The sequence below is a fragment of the Pleuronectes platessa genome, chromosome 3, assembly GCF_947347685.1.
Source record: "Pleuronectes platessa chromosome 3, fPlePla1.1, whole genome shotgun sequence".
Taxonomy (NCBI): Eukaryota; Metazoa; Chordata; class Actinopteri; order Pleuronectiformes; family Pleuronectidae; genus Pleuronectes; species Pleuronectes platessa.
The window spans coordinates 26,813,816-26,835,071 of NC_070628.1; the positions used below are offsets into that span (position 1 = coordinate 26,813,816).

Consider the following 21,256-nt stretch of genomic DNA (forward strand, 5'->3'; position numbering starts at 1 on the left):
CAGAGAAGCTTAAATTCATAGTCAAACTGTAGCAGGTCAGAGGACGTCAGCTGAGGAGGCGGTACTTCAAAAAACATTAGATTAAGTGGTTCAATTACTTTCTCTACTTCTCAAAATAGACATTGTTTGAGGAAGTGTGAGCCAAAACACGTAGGGGTTTTTGTTTGCTTCAGGCCTCCAGCATATGCATACACCTCGCTCACGCTAAGTATAATTTCCATGATTAAGTTCCTCGGTTGTATTGTATGTTGATTACTGCGAGCCTTGCTGCATGTGTTTGCTCGCTGCCTCATCAAAATAAGCAGATATAAGCAGTGTGTTCACTGGCAATGGCCTCAGTCCACCTGACTACAGTAGGCTGACTCAAGACAGCTTGTATATAGAGTAGGGCCACTGCTTCCACTTTAACCGCCCACACACACAAACGTAACCTGCAGCTGAACATGTCCACCTTTTGACTGAGAGCATCAACAAAACTCTGAGGGATAGGGAAATATTCTGTGGGACATGTCAGACATCTTTGACTGTGGGAGACATGGCAGATTTAGGTTAAAGACATTGGCACCCGAAAATACATAATTCTTGGGAATTATTAAAGTTTGAGAATGTCTTCCCTTTTACTCACACAGCTTGAAACTTGAGCCAGAAGTTGTCGCAGTGTTTCCACTGCATTTGTCCCCCCCCACGCGTTCTCATTACAAGTGTTATAGTTCGACATAGAAAGAGGTGCTCTGTTGTCCATTGACTTTACCTGCATCTCCACACTGTGTAAGATCGTATCTATCTCCCTTACACCAACACTTCTCCCACTTTCTATTGTTTCTCCTCTTGGGCTTCTATAAAAGCCTCCCTCCACCTCTCCCACTCATTATCTGGATCGTGTTTTTGGAAAACAACACTCTCTCACTCTGTCTCCTCAAGGAGCGATTTGTTGTGTAACACCCTGGCATCACTTATTGTAAAGAATACTGTTCCTTCCCTCCCTGTGTGAGCAGTCATCTTTCTCTCTTTATCCGTGCGGCCTTTTATTTTAGATTGTGGGTATATTGCTCTGTTTACCACTAAAGAAATTGGGAGCTGCACTTTGTTTCACACCACGTAATAAGCAGGACAGAATAATGGCAGAGAGGTGCTTTAAGAGAGCAGGAAAGGAGACTGAGAGGATGATAAAAAAAAATGGAGCTCCCAGAGATAAAAGAGCAGTAGAAGTATAAAAGTATTGCCCTGTATAGATTGTGGGAGGGGGTGTAGAAAAGGAGTAATTAAGCAATTTGGAGGCTCGTCGATTGATGTTGGTGTCCCAACACAAACAGCAATTGGAGCAGAATTAGCAAGAGCAGATAAACTCATGGCTGATTACTCCCTCGTGGACAGTCTCGGCGTGGGAGTGTGTGTGGGTGTGTCTGCTTTATGTGTGTTGTGTGCGTCGCTGCACCATTCTCTGCAGGCAACAGGAAAAAGAGCTTAGTCAGGAGCCAACTTGTCCCCCACGCTTCTGTGTCGTTGGCCGTCCCCTCCACACGCACACAAACACACACGCAAACAGGTTTTGTAATGAGTTACTTATTGGCAGACACTGTCCGAATTAATGCCTTCATCTCACATGGTGCAGCAGCCTCGACCCTGTGATGGTGGGTTTACTGCTCTCTCTGATGTTTCTCCTATTGAATTACAGCAACAGAAACGGAGATGGGATTTGTTTGCAACATTTCTATACAGATTCTAATCTCAGCACAAAAAATAGATGTTGTTTTCTGGGTCAGTTTTGTCTACACAACAGAAAACAGGAAAATGCAATGCCTTATAGTAATTTCATTATTTGATTGTGTTTCTTGTATCTGTAAAACTTTTTAAATGACTTAAAAATGATCTAAGACACACAGTGCGTAAGAAAGTGATCAGATCATCTTTGAAAACTCAGCTCCACCCTCAAATGTTAAATCTTTTTAAATGAAAGTTTGGCATGTAAAAAAAATGGAATCTGTAGGCACAGGACAATACAGGATCCCAAAAAGAAAGGAGCTTATTGAGTCAAATCATGACTCCATACTGCTGACTTCACCCAGACATTTTAAAAGTACTCAGCAGCAGCCACATACCAAGAGATCATAGAACATTTAGAGGCACCATCACTGCATCATTTTGAAAGCTCCTGTTATATGACATTCAGGGAAGTTAGATTGTAATGGAGAGACTGCGAGGAGGTTTCCTCCGACTGGAAATCATTTTCTCAGCAGCAGTAAATCAAGCTAATACTGTATTACACTATATGTATGATTTATATATGTGATGAGTCACAGTCACAACATTGTAAATCGAGACTACCTTACTTTTGCTAAAAACAATGCGATATGCAAAGTTTAACAGTAGCATGAACTGAAAGAGTCATGAAGTCAGTGACCTAACGTTTGCGAATCTGTTTTTATTGCCGATCATTTCAACATATAGTCCGTCTGTCTTCTAGCAGAGTGTAGTTTCTTCTTTCAAAAGTTTCAGTGTCATCCAGGGCATACTTTTTCCTGAAAAAATTTAAATGTTTTTTATTGTGTTCTGTGCACTAAACTGGATTTGCTCATATCTGGGGCTGAAATTAATCAGAGAAAGAGGGACTGAGTTTCACCTTAGCAGTTAGAGACCTGCGGTGTGAGCTGTAGTGTGGGCGTCATGACTCAGTCACTTACAAATACAGAAACAAGATACACAGATTTCTTAGATTCAAATTGAGTTTGACACACTATTATCACAGATTTACAATTTAAAAAACCTATTACTCCAGTGTCAGCATATATGAAAGTTTTTTTCAGTATCTAAGTAATCTAGTAATTGTGTTTAGATCACAAATAGGAGACTGAGGTTGTCGGAGAGATGCAGTAAAATTCAGACCTCCTAAAATTAGGATTCTTCATCCTATCAAGGATGTTCTAATAAAACAATGGGCACACATTGAACTAAAACCACGTACTGATAATGATTGGTATAAAGGTCATTATTGATCGATAATAAAGGGACCAAACTCAGAAGGACGGCAAACAAAAGTGTCTCAGATCACAGACACAGGGAGGAACCTTGTCAGATGGTTTTGGAAGACAAAGAAACAATCAGTGATCAATAACATCTAAAACAAATAAGATATATATAAATACACATGAGGTTAAGTCGCATACAAAAACCCTGTCCATCTAAATCATATATAAGTCAGCCACTTATTCCTTGATATACACTCACTATCTCACTTTCAAATTATGACCTGAGTCAAACCTTTCTGAAGTAAGCGGCAGAGATTTTACCACCATTCCCCTGCCTATGTGATGCATCCCTAACCTATCTAAGGATTGCTGGTACAATCTGTAACTGACCTTCCTTCTCAAATATCAACATGCATTCAGCCCATACTCTCCACATTATTAAACTGGAATATGCACACTGTTGTAACTGTGCATCTAGAAGTAGTAAACCACCTCTTGCATGAGTTAGATATTTTCTAAGCGGAGAACAACTGTTCCTTATGATGCACTAATGTCTGCCTTGCTGCTGCTGGAAGGCAAAATGTTTTTTCTGTCACGTTGGCGGCTGAATTTATAAATTCTCCCATTTAGTCTGAACTACTGACTTTGGCTTTTTAAATTTTAAAAACAAGTGTTGGATGGAGCAAATGTACTGTACCACCTGCTTTAATTTACCTGCACATTTCCTGATTACAAAGTAATGCTTTGTGGCCACATACTTTTTTGTATGTTTGTAAGCTGCACATGCAGTACTGACAGCAGTAGATTCATTGTATCCACTGCATTAAAGATGCACTCTATTATACTAAGTCGAGCAAATGGGCTAAGCTATTTAAGCAGCCGAGAGAGTCTCAGACAGAGTGGACTCAGTGTCACTTATTCAGCATCACATAACATCCCAGTGCATCGACTGGGAACATGACTCAACCCCTAGATTGTGCTAGTATAGAGGGGGGAAAGCCCCATCGCTGGGCTGGATGTGCTGCAAGAAGAAAAACGGATAGACAGACAGAATAGAGAAGCTGTGATAAGGTTTGATGCGAGTTACATAACCCCATGAATTAGGTATGACCATGAGAGAGGAGCTGGTGTTCAGTACAGGATTAAAGGCTCCTTGCTGCCCTCTCCAGGACCTCGGGCTGGGAATTTAAAGAGGTGTATGAGCACCGGGGAACAGAGGGAGGGAGACAACGTGAGCTGTGGAAAATTAGTATGCGACGAGGGGGGGAAAAAGAACAAGCCTTGACCAAGGATTTAGTGCTGAGATACATTTTTTTATTTTGCTTCAGCTCTCAACAATAAAATGATAATGTGCCGTATATCCTAAATCTAATACAGTGTGTATGTGTGTGTGTGTTACCTCTCTGCAGGCAAGCGTGGGACCTGGCTGTGGATATCTGCCTCTCTCAGCTGCCCACCATCATCGAGGAGGGCACCGCCTTCAGAGTAAGTGTGTGCGTGTGTGTGTGTGCGCGTGTGTGTGTGTGTGAAAGACAAACAGTTCAAACACTCTTCAGCCACACTTTAAAGATGATTCTTTTAAGTCTGTGTGCATGCGTGTCCGTGGGCGTGCGTCTCCGTGGGCATGTCTGTCTATAGTTATGAGGGCCAATATTGGTTCTATATCATCATTGTGAGGACATGTTGACGTTATGAGGACATTTTTGCTAGTCCTCACAAAATATATTTGCTTTTTGAGGGTTAGGACTTGGTTATATGTGCGCGCGTGCGTGCGCGCGTGCGTGCATGTTCTTGGTTAAGGGATATCAAGTTTCGATGGATGGCTCTTATTGTGGAAATGTCTACCAGACACCCATAAACCTCACACACATCTTGTTTGCACTGAAGCTTCTCCACCACCAACGTCTACAGCATCTCTATTATTCTCTCTCTCTCACACACACACACACACACACACACACACACACACACACACACACACACACACACACACACACTCTCAGTGGATAACATTGTAAAATGTCTAATAAGTCAAGTGTGAGTGTCAAATAATAGTTGCTGAAACCACTGGCCTTGCACTTTAGCACACTGGTGTGTTTATTGTTCTATTTACTTTTGTGCCAGGGGAGCGTGATGGAGATGCTCAGCAAGAGGCTGATGATGAATTAAGATTTCTGGGTCAATTGTGTGTGTGTGTGTGTGTGTGTGTGTGTGTGTGTGTGTGTGTGTGTGTGTGTGTGTGTGTGTGTGTGTGTGTGTGTGTGTGTGTGTGTGTGTGTGTGTGTGTGTGTGTGTGTGTGTGTTCGTTTGTGTTTGTGTGTTTGTGTGTTTGTGTTCGTGTGTGTGCTCGTGTGTGTGCTCGTGTGTGTGCTCGTGTGTGTGCTCGTGTGTGTGTGCTCGTGCAAGCAGACACAGTCACCTGGACAGCAACCTGTGCTTTGTTATACAAACTAATCAGAAAGTATAAAAACAGAGAAGTGGGACCGAAGCAGCTTTTTCCTGGCGTTAGCACTTTTATCCGGGCCTTTTCTCTCCTTCACCTGGCCTCTCTGAGGTGGGCATCTTCTCTACAGCCCCCAGGGGAGCAGTTTTCCTTCATGCTCCTCCTCTACTTTCTCCTGCACTCAGGCCAAAAACACTTACCGGTACCGTAATTGAGCCTCTGAGGACTCTAAAGGAGATCCTTCCTTTCTGTCATGCGCTCTCTTTCAGGAGCCTTTAACTTCTCTGATGTACTTCAACTGTTAGAAGTTCCGCTTTATTTTTTAGTCCAGGTAATTAATGAGTGTTGGCCTTATTTGATTACCTTAAAAACACTTTACCACCCTCAGCCTGCTTACCACAGCTTTTTGATGTATCTGGGCAACAACGGTTATACAATCATCAAGAGGATCAAACATGAATTAAAAACAAGCAATACATCGATAAGATAAATATCATAAACTCTACTCTTTCTAAGAACTCTTTCTGAGTTGATTTTGGTCACGATCCAGGCCTCACACTTTCCACGCTTGGGTCATTTGTATAGAAAGTACATTATATTTGCTTTCCTTTTCCTTGCATCCACCCAATTCCACCTGATAGTTGCATTTATACAAAACTCTGTTCATATTATCATCAATGGTAAATGTCAGTCATTCTTTTTAAGACAGACTTTTTGGTGGTTTAATCAAATCTCAAAGTCATTACCGAAGCTGGACTTTTTGGACGTCCTGCTCCTGTTGTCTTAACTTGTGAACCTGTCACATGATCACATGGTCACATGTCACTGTCCCACTGGTAGTGCAGGTAGATCATAGCTGCCACTAAGATAAATTGACCTTGTCTAATAAGAACTAATAATAAAAAATTCATCAAACAATGTTATATTACTGTTTTATTTAAACAGTAGAGTTTTTGGCAACGTTAATAATAATAATCATTAAAATAATATATAATTATATCGTAGGAGCAGTCAAAGTTTCAAAGCATTTAAGTTTCTAATTACACACCATACTTTCATAATTTTTTTGAAACTTTAAATTAAGTTTAAAAAAAGTCTTCAATTTACCTCATACCTAATGAAGTCATTAACTGAACACGGTTTCAGGAAGTGTTTTTGAAGCAGAGCTCTAAATTCCCACTTCGCTTCAAAGCAGCACCTTTCTTTCTTCATGTGTCAGTAGGTCTGTGAGTGTGTGTATAGAGCTATTAAGCTTTGATTATGCACAGATTAATTTAGCCATCCAGCCGAGAAGCGCTGATATTTCCCCCCTTCCACATCCATCAGCAGTCTAAGCTACGCTGTCATAATTCCCAGAGCATTATTAACACCCAGTGATCAAGAACTCTGCAGCCAGCACCTAATCAATCAGGCAAACTGCCATGGCAGTGGAGAGAGAGAAAGGAGAGGGAAGGTGATCATGATGGATCAGGATTTATGTCGTTACTGCATTGCGGTGTCACTTCTGAGCTTGTTGTGTCAGTGCTTGTATGAAATGATAGGCTCGTCTCTTCAGACTGGCTCATCAGTGTGGGAGTGCATGTGTGTTTGGGTAATCACATTCATTTCTTTAAAATGATGATAAACAATGAGTGTGTTTGATTTGTGTCCACAGCACAGTCCTTTCTTTGCAGAGCAGCTGACAGCCTTTCAGGTGTGGTTGACGATGGGTGTCGAGAACAGAAACCCTCCTGAGCAGCTCCCAATTGTTCTGCAGGTACACACACACACACACACACACACACACACACACACGCTCTCACCTTGAAGCACCTTCTCTCTTAATCCCCCTTTTTTCAAATGATCTGTCCCAGTTTGCTTTATCAGCATGCCGTGTGAATACGTTTATGTTTCCAAAACATGTGAGAGAAATACAAATAAACAAAAGAAGCAATGGTGATCATAATTAAACAATTGTTACCTTAATCAGCTCTCAGTCATGTCTGAAGCTGTGGTAATCTGCAGTGCAAAAATAATGACATTGAGGAGAACATGTCCGAGGGGATTTGTGTTGGTTAGTGAGAAGTGGAGGGTGAGTGTCTTTTGCGCTTGCTTGATGGTCGTTAATTAAACCACTCGAAGGAACTTCGAGCTGCAAAGAGGCGTATTTGAAATCCATCTCTGCTGCAGAGTGTTTGAGAACTGAGAACACTCTTCTCCCTCTGGTGCAGCAGGTGCCAGATATCTTGCAACATTTCGGCTGTTTGAATTGTGTGAAGAAAAGATTCTGATTCACTCGATTGTAACCGAGGCTTTCATTTCAATACCAAATCACCATATCTTTGTAAGATCAATGAAGCCAGGAAAGACTTAACCTTCATACTATATAATATTATATAATAATATGTGATGTGATGACAACAATACTTTAAACACCATTGCCCCTCACTGCTCCTTCGCTCTCCTCCTCTATACAAAGCTTTTTCTTTCCTTCAGGTCAACGCTTTCAATCTGCCAACACAAAAGTGTGAAATGCACTGCAAGATTCCTCCTGCAGACTGAGCTCAGCATTTGCAGGCTAATTCTCTTCATTGCAACCCGCAACAAAGGCTGTGACAAGAACAGTGTCTCCTGTGTTCCCTGAAGTGGTGTTAAATTTGTTTCGGATGCTTTAATGAGGGAGATATGTTGCCAAAACCTTCTCGCGCGTGTCAGCTGTTGAGTTACAGCAGTAGACGGTTTCTCCTCTGCCTTTCCCACCATCCTTCCTCCTACCACCACCATAATCCCCTCCCGCAGGGATGTACAGTTGTGGTGTTGTATTATATCACAGCGTAGTAGCGGTGTGCCGCTGTCTGTGTTGAATGGTAATTTCCTGCTGACTCAGCGCGGCACGAGCCGCAGCCCGTCCATACAGCAGTTCTGTCGGGGCCTGTTAAAAGCCGAGGGAAATGCGGACAGAATGGGGAGTGGTGGATGGTGTGTGAGAGCATGTGTGTGTGTTTGCTCTTGATGTGGACACGGGGGGAAGAAAGGAGGTAAAACAGCAGTAGCCCTTAAGATTGTACAACATTATGCAGCCTTGCACCATGATGGGAAAGTAATCGAGAGGGCACGTTGCACTCTCTGATGTAACAGATGGACACATAAATAGTTCTGATGCTCTTTTAAGCACACAGTTGCATAAGAGTGCATTTATGACTGGCATTATTCTCACAGGATTGTACAATTTGATGCCAAAATATAAACAGGCTCAATTTGAGAGACGCAAAGAATGACAAGAAAAGGGCAGCGGAGAGTAATCCATCAATGATGCTCTTTAATGAAATGAGCAAAGGGAGAACATAAGAGCTCTGGAAGCAGAGACATGGTGCACTGTCTTGACAAAAGCTGTTTCATCCGGAGAGGATTTACAGATTGTGCAAAGGGATTGCAGCATCTCCAGAGTTGTGATGTTACAGTAGCGGCAGCACATACACATTCACCCACATTTGTCTTCAGGTGTCAGTGGAAGAGATTAAGGCATGACTGTGCATCATAATGTCATGACGGCATATGTGTCACTCGCACACACACACAAACGTACGCGCAGACAGCATGATCATAGGTAGTGCTGAGTCATCACACAAAATTAGATTGGAGTCAGGGTGTTACGCAAACAAGGAACAGAGACAAATATTTACGCACGTCCTTATGCATTTTAATATCACAGCGTTGTTCAGGGAGTGTATTTCCAGCCTTGCTATGATGAATTGGCATATGTGCATTACCGTGTTGCTTAAATCATGCGCATACAATTTGCTGACTGTGTGGAAAATGTTCGCGGACATCTGTGTCATACCATGTTCCTGTATTCATGCGTTTGTGTTTTAATTGCTGTAGAGCACACACCCTGGTCACACACAGGTCTTTGCTCCTACCCTCCTTCTTGGAGCTGGAGGTAGCCCGAGGACGGTCTTCCCCCGGCCTCCTTCTGTCTGTATGGTCACGCTCATCAGGTGGAAGTCACGGAGGATGCTAATAATACATTATGTGTTGGTGGATGACTGTGTGTGTATGTGAATGTGTGTATGTGTGTGTTTCTGTGTGTGTGGGTGGGTGGGTGGGTGGACCTATGATCCTCCATATGCTTGTTCTCACACTGTGGGACATTCTCATGGGGAAGGAACAGTGTCCAGCCAACACAGGCTTTTGGCTGCACTCAGCTTAACGCTGCATAAAAGACACACACACACACACACACACGCACACACACACACACACACACACACATGTACACGCTAACATTTTTATCATGCATCATATGCGTTCCTTGGCCAAAACAAATACATCGTGATCCCATTTGGCATTGCATATGTATACACATATACAAATGCACACCATAAATCTGTATCTTCTTAAGAAGCCCAGTGGAATTGCCGCCAAGAGGACACATCCAGGAACCCACACACACACAAAAATTGCAATCGTGTGTGTATGGGTAAACAAGTTCAACCTGGTGCCAGTGACTTAGCAGTGGTGGTGCGACAGCCACCTGTTCTCTCCACCTTCTCTGCAGTGTCTCCTGCTGTCCTTCCTAATTCCCTCCTTCCTTTAATCTCAAGCTTCCTCTTCATTCGTCCGCAGCCCGGTTGACCTCTGACCTCTGCTCTTTTTCAGGTCCTCCTCAGTCAGGTGCATCGGCTGCGGGCTCTGGACCTGCTAGGACGGTTTCTGGACCTGGGACCCTGGGCTGTCAGTCTGGTGCGTTCAGCTCCACATTAACTGTCTGGCATTGATGGGTTTCTGCTCAAAAACATAATCAGTTCTTCCAGTGGTATGAGAGAAAGTGTAGCCATGACAACAACAGGTTTTTAATGTGCTGAGGATTTGACATATCTCTCATAGAGAGATGTCTGCCTCCACCTATACACAGTAAGGGTGAAAGACAATCTTTATGACGCTCAGGTAATGAAAATAGCAACAAAAAAACTTGAACAGCTCATAAATGTATGAAACGTGTAACTGGGGATGATCCACAGAGCTCACTCCATCTTACGTATTACACATTAGGCTGGAGAACTTTCAGATGTAATTTATACAAACTGTCTGCATGACAAGCTATCGGATGAATGTGAAAATAGAGTATTTGTCATATGTTTTTAAAATTCTCGGTGAGTGATAAAAACAATAAGGCATGTTTTATTAGTTTTCAAGCAACGTACAGACACTGGTACACTAAATAGACAAGAAAAGTGGAAGACTTTAACAGACTTAGAATCGTATATGTTTAAGGACATATTAATAAGTCCAAATAAAATAAAAGTGAATTTAAATATGGGACTCTTGGTGGAAGTATACACACTGCTGAGCCATTTTCCAGTTTATCATATAATTTTAAAATATGATTTGATCACTATGACACCAAATGTACCATATGATAATGAGTGATTGATTAATCCTAATTAGTCTAGTGCTGTTATGAAGAAGCAATTCCTACCAAATAGAGGAGAACTACCTTAACAAAAATATTTTAGGCAAAGGCATGATGTAATTTCTGACTTTATAATTTATATATATATCATCAAATGATAGGAACTTAATTTATGATCAATAGAAGCTTATTATTCACTGTTTTGTAGAAATATTTGTAGAAATATCTTGAAAATGTGTTTTTGGCATCTCGTTTTTTGTTGACCTCAACCTTTAACTAATCAGCTGAAAAAGTGTATCATTTGTGATTAAAATTCTGTTGTTGAGTTATTTTGTATGGACACACACGAGCAGAGGAAACCAATACTCTGCTTCAGGCCACATGTATAGTGGTGCACAGAGTAACCGCTGTTTTGACTCTTTCCAAAGATCTGAAATACACCTGCCAACATCTCGGAAATGCCAATCAACACATTGCTGAGATTAAAGAAACAGTGGGTTCATTAGTGACCTCCTGCAGGGATTTTTGTTAGGAGAGCCAGTTAACAGTCTCTCTCTGACATCCGGTACTTGTGCTAAACTCACTTAAACTAATCATGCCTTTGTTCCAGCTCCATACTCCAGCACACAGACATGAGAGAGGTGTCCACTTTCTCATTTACATCTCAGAAAGTATTCTTTCAGTTGATATTCCTTAAAGCTCAAAAAGAAGCATGATACCCATAATTGCCAGTTCACAATTTAAAAAAATAATTTAAGGAGATGATACATCTGTTTGTAAACAGGCAGTAAACAAGTGCGATATATACATGTAGCATTTTGTTGAACCTCATAACGCTACAAGAATAGGTTACTGTTAAATTTCATATTTATTGCTTGGAGAATATACAGTAACACTTTTTTGTATAACATTTTGTATTGTACAGTTTATTTGATTTGACTTTGACCCAAAACCCAACACACGATAGTGGAATAACGAGTGTTCTGTTGTACTGCTCCAACAGACAAACAAATAATAGAAAAGCTGATACTTTGTGTGTGTGTGTTTCCAGGCCCTGTCTGTAGGGATCTTCCCCTACGTGTTAAAGCTGCTTCAGAGCTCAGCCAGAGAGCTGCGGCCACTGCTGGTTTTCATCTGGGCTAAAATCCTGGCTGTGGACAGTGTAAGTTATGTCTAACACATTCAACTCTTCATCTCTTCTAAACCTTACTTTGAATTCCCCTTCTGTTGTCCTGGAGTTTAATTTTACCACTTTTACCAACCACATTATTAAATGTCCCCCTCTGCCCATCCACTACAGCCACACAAGCAGTCATACAGATAAAAAGAGAGGGGGGGGGGGGGGCTACGTATTCTCCACATAGGCTTGAGTGGAGAATACGTAATTTACCCTCGACACCCGACATTTTTTTTTTTTTTTACATGTATTTTTATTGGTTGTTAGACAAGATGTACACTGTCACACATGTTGCAATATTTCAATTAAATTTCTTTTTGTGTCAATGAACAATGAAACAGTAGCATTTTAACAATTTACATTTTTATATTTTTATAAACCCCATCCCACCCTAACATTCCTTGTGCCACAAACAAAAAAAAAAAAAAAAAAAAAAAAAAAAGGGGGGGGGGGGGGAGTTCTCCTAAGATGAAAGTGTTTGCGCTTTACGTTAACGCCATATACTAATGAGAGGGGAGAGTGACAAGTTTGTCAAAATAAACTAGTAAAGGGTCCCAGACTTTGTTGAATTTTCCGGTTGATCCTCTAAGAAAGTATTTAACTTTTTCAATTTTTAAAAACATCATCATATCAGAAAGCCACACAGATGCCTTCGGTGGTAATTGGGATTTCCATTCCAAGAGAATTCTCCTTCGAGCAATTAGAGTGGCAAAGGCAATAACATTTTTCTTGTTAGTGGCTGTCGCAGTGTCGTTACCCCTTACCCCAAATATAGCCATTAAAGGGCTAGGTTGTAGATGTAGGCCAAAAGCAACATTCAAAATCCCAAATATTGATTTCCAAAACTCTTCCAACTTGGAGCACGTCCAGAACATATGAGCTAGGTCTGCGTTAGTGGCTTTACAGTGATCACACGTATCATCTAGTTCAGGGTATATTTTTGCAAGCCTGGCCTTACTATAGTGAGTACGGTGGAGAACTTTAAATTGAATCAGATTGAGGCGTACACAAGAAGAGGTTCCATTTACACAGCTAAGAGCTCTAACCCATGTCTCGTCTGAAATGGCTGTTCCTAATTCTTCCTCCCATTTTGTCTTGATGTCTTCGGTTGATACACTACTAAACGACATAATTGAATTATATAAATTAGAGATTTGGCCCTTCAAAGTTAAGGGAATCTTTAGTATGACATCTAAGTTTGAACTTTCCGGTAATTGAGGGAACGATGGGTTGTACGTTTGAATAAAGTGGCGTATCTGAAGATATCGGAAAAAACTGGATTTAGAAATAGAGTGTTTTTTGGCCAAATCCGTGAAAGTAGGAAAAATATTATCTATGAAAAAGTCCTTGCATGTAGTAAGACCCATAGTGTTCCATTGTATGAATGTGACATCAAGTTCAGCAGCTGGAAAAAGGATGTTATTACATATGGGACTTAGCATAGAAAGGCCAGACAATTTAAATGTTTGCCTGAATTGTATCCAAATTCTTAGGGATGAGCGCACTACTGGGCTTGAGGAAAACTGTGATGGGGAGAGAGGAAGTTTTGTTGTTAACAGTGCAGGAAGTGATGACAGATTACAGAGCTTTGCCTCCTCACTGCACCAACCCGTGTCTGGGGCCTGAAACCAGTACATTATTTTTTGCAGATTCGCTGCCCAATAATAAACCCTGAAATTTGGGAGAGCAAGCCCACCCCCTTTTCTCGGTCTTTCAAGCAATGTTTTACGAAGTCTTGAAGATTTACCTCCCCATATGAAACTTGAGAGTAGGGCATCAAGTGAACGGAAGAAGGATTTTGGCAGGAAAACTGGGATGCTCTGGAACAAGTATAAAAATCTAGGCAACACATTCATCTTGACGCAGTTGATTTTCCCAGCCAAAGAAAGGCAAATAGCACTCCATCTCTGGAGGTCAGATTTTAGTTTCTCCATTATAGGTGTGAAGTTGACACCCGACATTTAACGGAGCTAACAGCGGAGAAGTTCTTCAACATGGATGACATTAAATGAATCATTGAAGTGGAGAAGTACAGTGAGTTGTATGATCCTCAGCATATGTTGTATAAAGACAACACCAAAAAAGACACATGTTGGAATGCTGTTGCAGTTAATGTTGGAGCAACAAGTAAGTATATGCTTGAAAAAAATGATTAAATGCCGTTTTTACTGCAGGCTGATAACAGCAGAAGTATGTGATATTATTAGTAATGTGCCACGCTTCGGAGTCGCTTCTGCGTCCGGTGTGAACCCGGCGTAAGACTCAGTGGCCCCTAGCTGTGAGAGGCACTTTCTGTATAGAACTTTCTGTATAGAAAGTGCCTCAAGATAATCTGCCTGAGAGTTTGATGATTTCACGTAAATTCCTCTCACTTTTAGAATAAGGGAAATTGGTCAGAGTCCTCTTCAATACACACCTCTATTCTTAAGGGCTATATTTTTATTTTCACACCTACGTAGATAAATTGATGTAAAAACATTCACTCACACAGTTTAGACAGGCCACCAAGGACAAATGATCTTTTATGACAGAAGTGCTCTGAATCCAGGAGGAGTGGAAAGTGAACTGAAGCAACATCTGCAACCCCCTCTCTCCCTCTCTATCCCTCTGTCTATTTCTCTCTATTGCCCTCTTTCCTCTCTCTGTGATTCTTCAGTCATGTCAAGCAGACCTGGTAAAAGACAACGGACACAAGTACTTCCTGTCCGTTTTGGCCGACAGCTACATGCCAGTGAGTATTGCTCGATCACGTCATCGCGTTTAGGATAACAGTGACCCACAGCATGTGTTCTGCAGTTTTCTTGGTTGACTTGAAAGTTGAACAGATCTCAGATAGCAGCAGGGTGAAAGTCGAACATGAAATGAGAGCTCAGAGACCCTCTCTCTGTTTCAGGCTGAGCATCGAACAATGGCTGTCTTCATACTGGCTGTTATCGTCAACAGCTACAACACAGGACAGGTACGAGTTGGTGTGTGTGAGTTGTTGTCTGCTGTCTGTCTGTTACCTAAAAGCCCAAAGGGAGAACGTACCAAATTACTCATTTACTTCTCCCACCAGAATTGTGGCGGGTTGTTTCGGGGGCCAGGCGTCACTTTGAGAGATGCCTCTATCGCCCATTGTGTAATTCCGGGAGATATTGGTTATGTGACATTTTTGTCACCGACAGTTCCCTCTATAATCTCCGTCCTGGCCACCCTCATGGTGACGCTTTATCACCACAAGTGTCACTTCAGTCTGCTCCTGGCCGCCGGTGTTCAATCCCAGAAGCCTTTTGTTTCCGACACTGATCAAACGTCCAAGAGTTTGATGTTGGGGGGGATGTAGCCCTTCACTGCAGGGCGTATACAAACAAAAAACACACACATAAAACTCACATACATAGTCCTTTGACACGCTATTTCACAAAGAAATACTCCACCATCACTCATTTTCACTTCCAGTCTCTTCCTCTCTGCAGTTATATCTAGTTGTGAGGGTTATTTAACACATTCATTTCTGTCTTACCTACTTTATAGTTCTTCTCTCGCCTGACATTATATTATTTTAACAAATCAGAAAAGCTATATGTGCTCTCAGGCTCAGACATAGCCATTGTTCTACCATACCACTGTGTACTTAATGCTCCTACCTCTCTCACAGGCCTGTAAATAATAGATGATACCCAACTATACAGAAAAAGACTCTGCTTGTTCCACATCTCCATTATTTATCCCTCTGTCTTTCAACAACAGTGCTCATTACTGCGGTATCGCTTTTGCACACATGTCACAGAGCACTGGCATCTTAATATTCCAGCTCTACGGGTTCAGCAGGGAGCTGGGATCAGAAAAACCCGGGAACGACGTCTGTGAGATCTGAGGCACATAAAGAAAATAAAGTGTGTCACTGCTGTTAAAAGATTTGTTGTCGAACGCCTCAATCTGCAGGAGACAAAAGAGGATTCTCAGCACAATAACTGCCTTCATCCGCTTACAAGGTGTTACTTTAAAGAGTTCTAAGTTCACAGGTAACTTTTTGAGTTGCATGTGGGTGCTGAGCTTTGAAGCACTTAACCATGAACATCCTTATGTACATCAGTGTAATCAAAAATCACATCAGTTGAACAACAGGCTGGTGTTACATTCACCACTCTGCTGCTCCGAGTTTCTAACAAAAACAATGCTTTCCATTTGCTGCAGTTTGTCAAATTATTGAACAAATACAAAGAACACTTAGAAATGTCCTTCATATTAATTTCAGCTCGAAACTACATCCTTTTCTGTCCTGGTTTGCTTTTAATGTGAAACAGCTGCAGGGTGTGTAGCACATTTATTGATATTAGTTAAGCAGGTTGAAAAAACACCAAACTGTAACAGACTGGACTTAATTAAACACAACACTGAAGGTACCCTGAATCACACCGTTTGTGAAACATGTGGCAAATGGCCAAGCTTTATATTTTATTTCATTAATATAAAGTTAAATTAAACATCTGCCAAGTAGTGATTGGTAATAAATAGCGACTGAAAATAATGAATGCTCTTTATGAATCAGGAAGCTCAGCATGACTGTTGTTGTAAATGGTCTGTATTTAAATAGCTCACTAGCTTTCCAGTCTTGATGATCAGTCAAAGCACTTTACTGTATTCATAATAATAATGTTCCGTTTTGACTGACACTGTCCCAAGTATGAATTTAACTGTGCCTGGTTCGAATCCCAATTCAGTCGGGGTCTTTCTGCATGAAGTGAGCGTTTCCTTCCCGTGTATGCATGGATTTTCCTCTGGGTCCTCTAGCTTGTTCTCACAGTCCACCTCAGTAATAAACATCTACATTTATTATAACCCTTTTAGAGAGTTTTAACAAACATAAACCATAATAAGCTTTGTATGGGAAGAATATGAATCATAACGTGTTCAGTGACTGTACATTTTGTTGACCAAGTAGAACATTTATTTTCAAGCGAGCCAGCCATTACTTTCAAATAAGCCCTGTACTTGTATCACCTCACGAAAAGAAGAAAGAAAAGACGGCTATTGAAAATAGTGACGGGGAGTGCTCACTCAGTTTGGAAATGATTTGAATAAATCACCCGCTTTCTCTTAAGACTTTACACTGACTCAAAGTTGAATGGACCAATTACCTTTTGTTCACAAGAAGGCTTCGAAGAAGGCTGTTGGGTTCAGGGGAATGAGTCCGTCTGCTGCAGAGCCTTATAATCCTTTTGTACATCACATAGTGTGAGGTTACAGGTTGGTGTTGATTAACTGGCTAATAAGTTACAAGGCTGCTCCCAGCCTGAAGCCTCTGTACGGCGCAGCAGTGGGCGACTGATATATGGCTCAGATTGTGTTATTAATAATTAAAAACTGCAAGGTACTTGTTGATTACCATGATTTGTCCAGTTTTACCCTCTTGAGTGCAGTGTCTATTCTAGAAGAGCTACAACTGAAAAATGAATAAATCAAAGGATTATAACAAAAATATGCCTTTCACTGTTCTTACCTCATAAATAAAAGGTGTTAACCAATTTTTTAAACCCCCAGATTACAAAGGGCACATCTGAACAATGGTGGCACGGTGTTAGAGTGGGTAGCACCGTCGCCTCACAGAAAGAAGGTTCCCAGTATGGATCTTACTTTGAGCAGTTTGTATGTTTTTTTCTGTGTCTACATGGATTTTCTCTGGGTACTCCGGCTCCCTCCCACTATCCAAAAACCTGCAGATTGGGGTTGGTTCAATTGGAGCCCCTCAATTAACAGTACGTGAGAATGTGAGGGTGAATATTTGTTTAACTATTTATCTTGGCCCTGTGATACACTGGCAACCTTTCCAGGGTGTTCCCTGCCTTGCGCCCAATGCCAGGTGGTATTGATTCCAGGTCCCCCCCGCAACCCTTAAAGGATAAGGTTTACAGTTAATAGATGGGGCATCTGAGCAACTAAATCTCTCTCACATTCACTATTCTCCATTTGCTCCACATCCTCCTTCCCTTACTCTCCTCTTCCCATACCAGGAGGCCTGTCTGCAGGGCAATCTGATAGCCAACTGCCTGGAGCAGCTGTCAGACCCCCATCCCTTGCTCCGTCAGTGGGTGGCCATTTGCCTTGGTCGCATCTGGCAGAACTTCGACCCGGCGCGCTGGTGCGGTGTCCGAGACAGCGCCCACGAGAAGCTCTACACCCTGTTGTCAGATCCCATCCCTGAGGTGAGAAGGTTTCCTCCTGAGTTCTGATACATTTAAGAAGTTGACTGGGACGTTTTTAGTCACTCACCAAATCTTGCCTTAGAAATTTTCACCCAGACAACTTGTGGCCCAACTCACACAAACTAACACATCATTTGTATTGGTTCACACACACTTGCACACACAAGGAACATCTGTCTCTACCAGAAACTTCCTCTTTCCCTCGGACAGGCAGCTGCTACGGCCATAGGTTGGAAACAGAGGTCTGAACACACACACACAATAAGACACACAATTCTTTTCAGCTACATTTCCGGCCTGTGCATTTAGTTTGCATTCAGCGTATACGTAGAAGTTATTTGGGGTCACGTGTGTGTGTGTGTGTGTGTGTGTGTGTGTGTGTGTGTGTGTGTGTGTGTGTGTGTGTGTGTGTGTGTGTGTGTGTGTGTGTGTGTGTGTGTGTGTGTGTGTGTGTGTGTGTGTGTGTGTGTGTGTGTGTTTTCCCCAGAGCCTTGTGACGATGACTAAGAAAGTGACGGGTAGTTGAGGGGCAGAGTGAAAGAGGATCAGAGACTAAACAGAGTGTTTAATTAAGTTTAAGTCTGAGGGGATAGAACCAAGACACCACTTCAAATCGCATACTGAATGCTTTTGTTGATTGTATTTTAAAAACTCATAATGCTGAATGTGCATTTAAATTGGATATTGCTGAGGTTTTTCTGTGCAGAATGTGACACATTTATCTTTTCGTCTTTATTTTGTATGTACTAGATTTATTGTGAGTTGATGCTGCCCTCTTGGTCCGGAGCTTTTATTCAGAATAAGGAGTCTTCCTGGTTATATCTTTTCTTCTTGCGTTGTCTTTTCTGTAAAACTTGATGTTGGCTCAGTGTTGGTAAGACATGTGCAGGAGCGGGTTATAATACCATAACTATCTGTACAGTCAAACACAAACCAATACAACATGCTGCAAATACAACCTTTGGAAAATGTATAATGATCAACTATCAGAAAATGCCTAAATGTCATCTTTTGTTGGAACTGTCAATACATTTCTATCCATGTGTGGTATACAGTGTCAAATTGCACTTTTGATAAGAAAAAAAAAATCAATGTGAATGGTTCTATTGGACTGTATTAGATCAGATAGCTGTTAACTATATTCTGACTCTGATTTTGTGAAATCCTGAGTGAGGATGGCAGATTACGATGCTCTCAGTGTTGCATTCGTCTAATTTAATTACCTCTCAAATCAAAGCCCCTTTATCATAGTTTATTTCAGGTTTTAGGAAGAAAATAACAATGTTCATGTGAAATGTTTCCGCTGATCATTTTCATCAGAGCAAAACAAACCCTATCAAAGCAGCTGTGTGCTGCGGTATCACCAGATTAAAAAAGTAGCTGTGATGAATACTTGGAATTATCCAGCTGTAACAGAAAGATTTATTTTGTATGTAATAGTTAAATGAACTGAAAGAAGAGTATACTGAAACTTCACTGTTTATGTCTCTCTCTGTGTGTGTGTGTCTGTGTGTGTCTGTGTGTGTCTGTGTGTCGCTGTAGGTGAGATGCGCAGCCGTCTTTGCTCTGGGGACATTTGTGGGAAACTCTGCTGAGAGGACAGATCACTCAACCACCATTGATCACAACGTGGCCATGATGCTGGCCCAACTCATCAATGATGGCAGCCCTGTGGTCCGCAAGGTCAGATCACTGCAACACACACACACACACACCCTCCACACACAAACACACACAGTAAGTTTCATATTATTAGTGTGACAAACAAATGAAATACCAGATGAAAATAGAAACTGGTTTCTATTTCTACAACAGTAGAAAGGATTTTGCTGGAGGACACTACGCTGCAGACCCACAATGACCAGTTATATTTCATATATTATTTTATGGTGTGTAAAGACTATTAATTCAGTTCAGTTTACCAGCACATTCTGTATTATATTCTTTACGCTATAGTTAAACTTTTTAGGAAGAGCATTATCTTTCTTCCTGAGAGTCGCATGAGAAGACCAATACTCTCACGCTTGTGTTTTATTCAGAAGTAATTAGAATGTCTCTCAATATTCTGCATACCATTTCTGCATTCCTGTTGACTTCTCTGGGGGAAAAAACAGACTGCAGCGATGTGGTTAAAACATTTTCATATAATTGTTTGGATTTGTCTTTAAATCTAATCATGATCATACTGAAAGATCACTTTGTTTTTTTTCATTCAACAGGAGCTGGTTGTAGCCCTGAGTCACCTGGTTGTCCAGTATGAAAGCAACTTCTGTACAGTCGCCCTCCAGTTTATAGAGGAAGAGAAGAACTACACAGTGCCCTCACCAGCTAACACCGCAGGTATTCAAGACACACAAAGACACACACATGGTTTGTGAATCGCCTGCTAAGAGTAATATGTGTAAATCCTGGAAGTGCTTTCCACATGTTCCTGTGACTATGGATCAGTATAGAAGAAACCCAGCAGTTAACCAACTGAAGGTTGTGGTTTAGTTTTAAAGCACTTGAGTGTTGCTGTATTGAGTCATTCTTCTGTAACTGTAAATGTTGTCAATTATACACACAATAATCCCATAATCTTCCACTGAGAATACTTCTGCTGTTTAAAACCCATCCCTCCATCTCAATCAGGCTACACCAATATGATAAAAAGCCAGGGGTATTACGCTAAACAGAGAGATGTTATCCAAATGCATAAAAAGTCATATGTTGATGCAAAAAAATCACAGGACCTGAATGAGACGTGAAATCTTTCAAACACTCAGAATGAGAAGAGGATTTAGGATTTTTGTCGCTGAAAATGAAATGAATCAGATCAAGAGCATGATGTGGTTCAATGTGCTGTTATGCAGATCAGGGCACAATCAAGTCATGTGAAGTAGAAGAGCTGAGAGCAATTAACATGAGACATAAATTGTATTAATGGCATTATCTTAATTTGTGTGAGCACTGCATGTCCACGACAGGAAATCATGTGATCTGCCCAGGTTTTTTTCCCACTGTAGTTTAATCTCTGTATAACCATAGACTTGGAATTCAGTCAAGCAACGACCTTGTACAGTAAATCTGGTAGTTCACACCTTTAGTTAC

General features: G+C 41.3%; 1 protein-coding gene across 5 annotated transcripts in view; it reads left to right on the forward strand.

Moving 5' to 3' along the window:
• rptor (regulatory associated protein of MTOR, complex 1) overlaps positions 1–21,256 on the forward strand; it is a 153,745-nt gene that overhangs the window by 91,992 nt on the left and 40,497 nt on the right. For all 5 annotated transcript variants that reach the window (XM_053418971.1, XM_053418975.1, XM_053418973.1 and 2 more), the window contains exons 11-19: positions 4,376–4,451; positions 7,064–7,165; positions 10,048–10,131; positions 11,853–11,963; positions 14,635–14,709; positions 14,872–14,937; positions 17,975–18,166; positions 19,709–19,849; positions 20,386–20,506. In XM_053418971.1, coding sequence (XP_053274946.1) covers positions 4,376–4,451; positions 7,064–7,165; positions 10,048–10,131; positions 11,853–11,963; positions 14,635–14,709; positions 14,872–14,937; positions 17,975–18,166; positions 19,709–19,849; positions 20,386–20,506 — 968 coding nt within the window. The remainder of the gene's footprint in view (positions 1–4,375; positions 4,452–7,063; positions 7,166–10,047; positions 10,132–11,852; positions 11,964–14,634; positions 14,710–14,871; positions 14,938–17,974; positions 18,167–19,708; positions 19,850–20,385; positions 20,507–21,256) is intronic.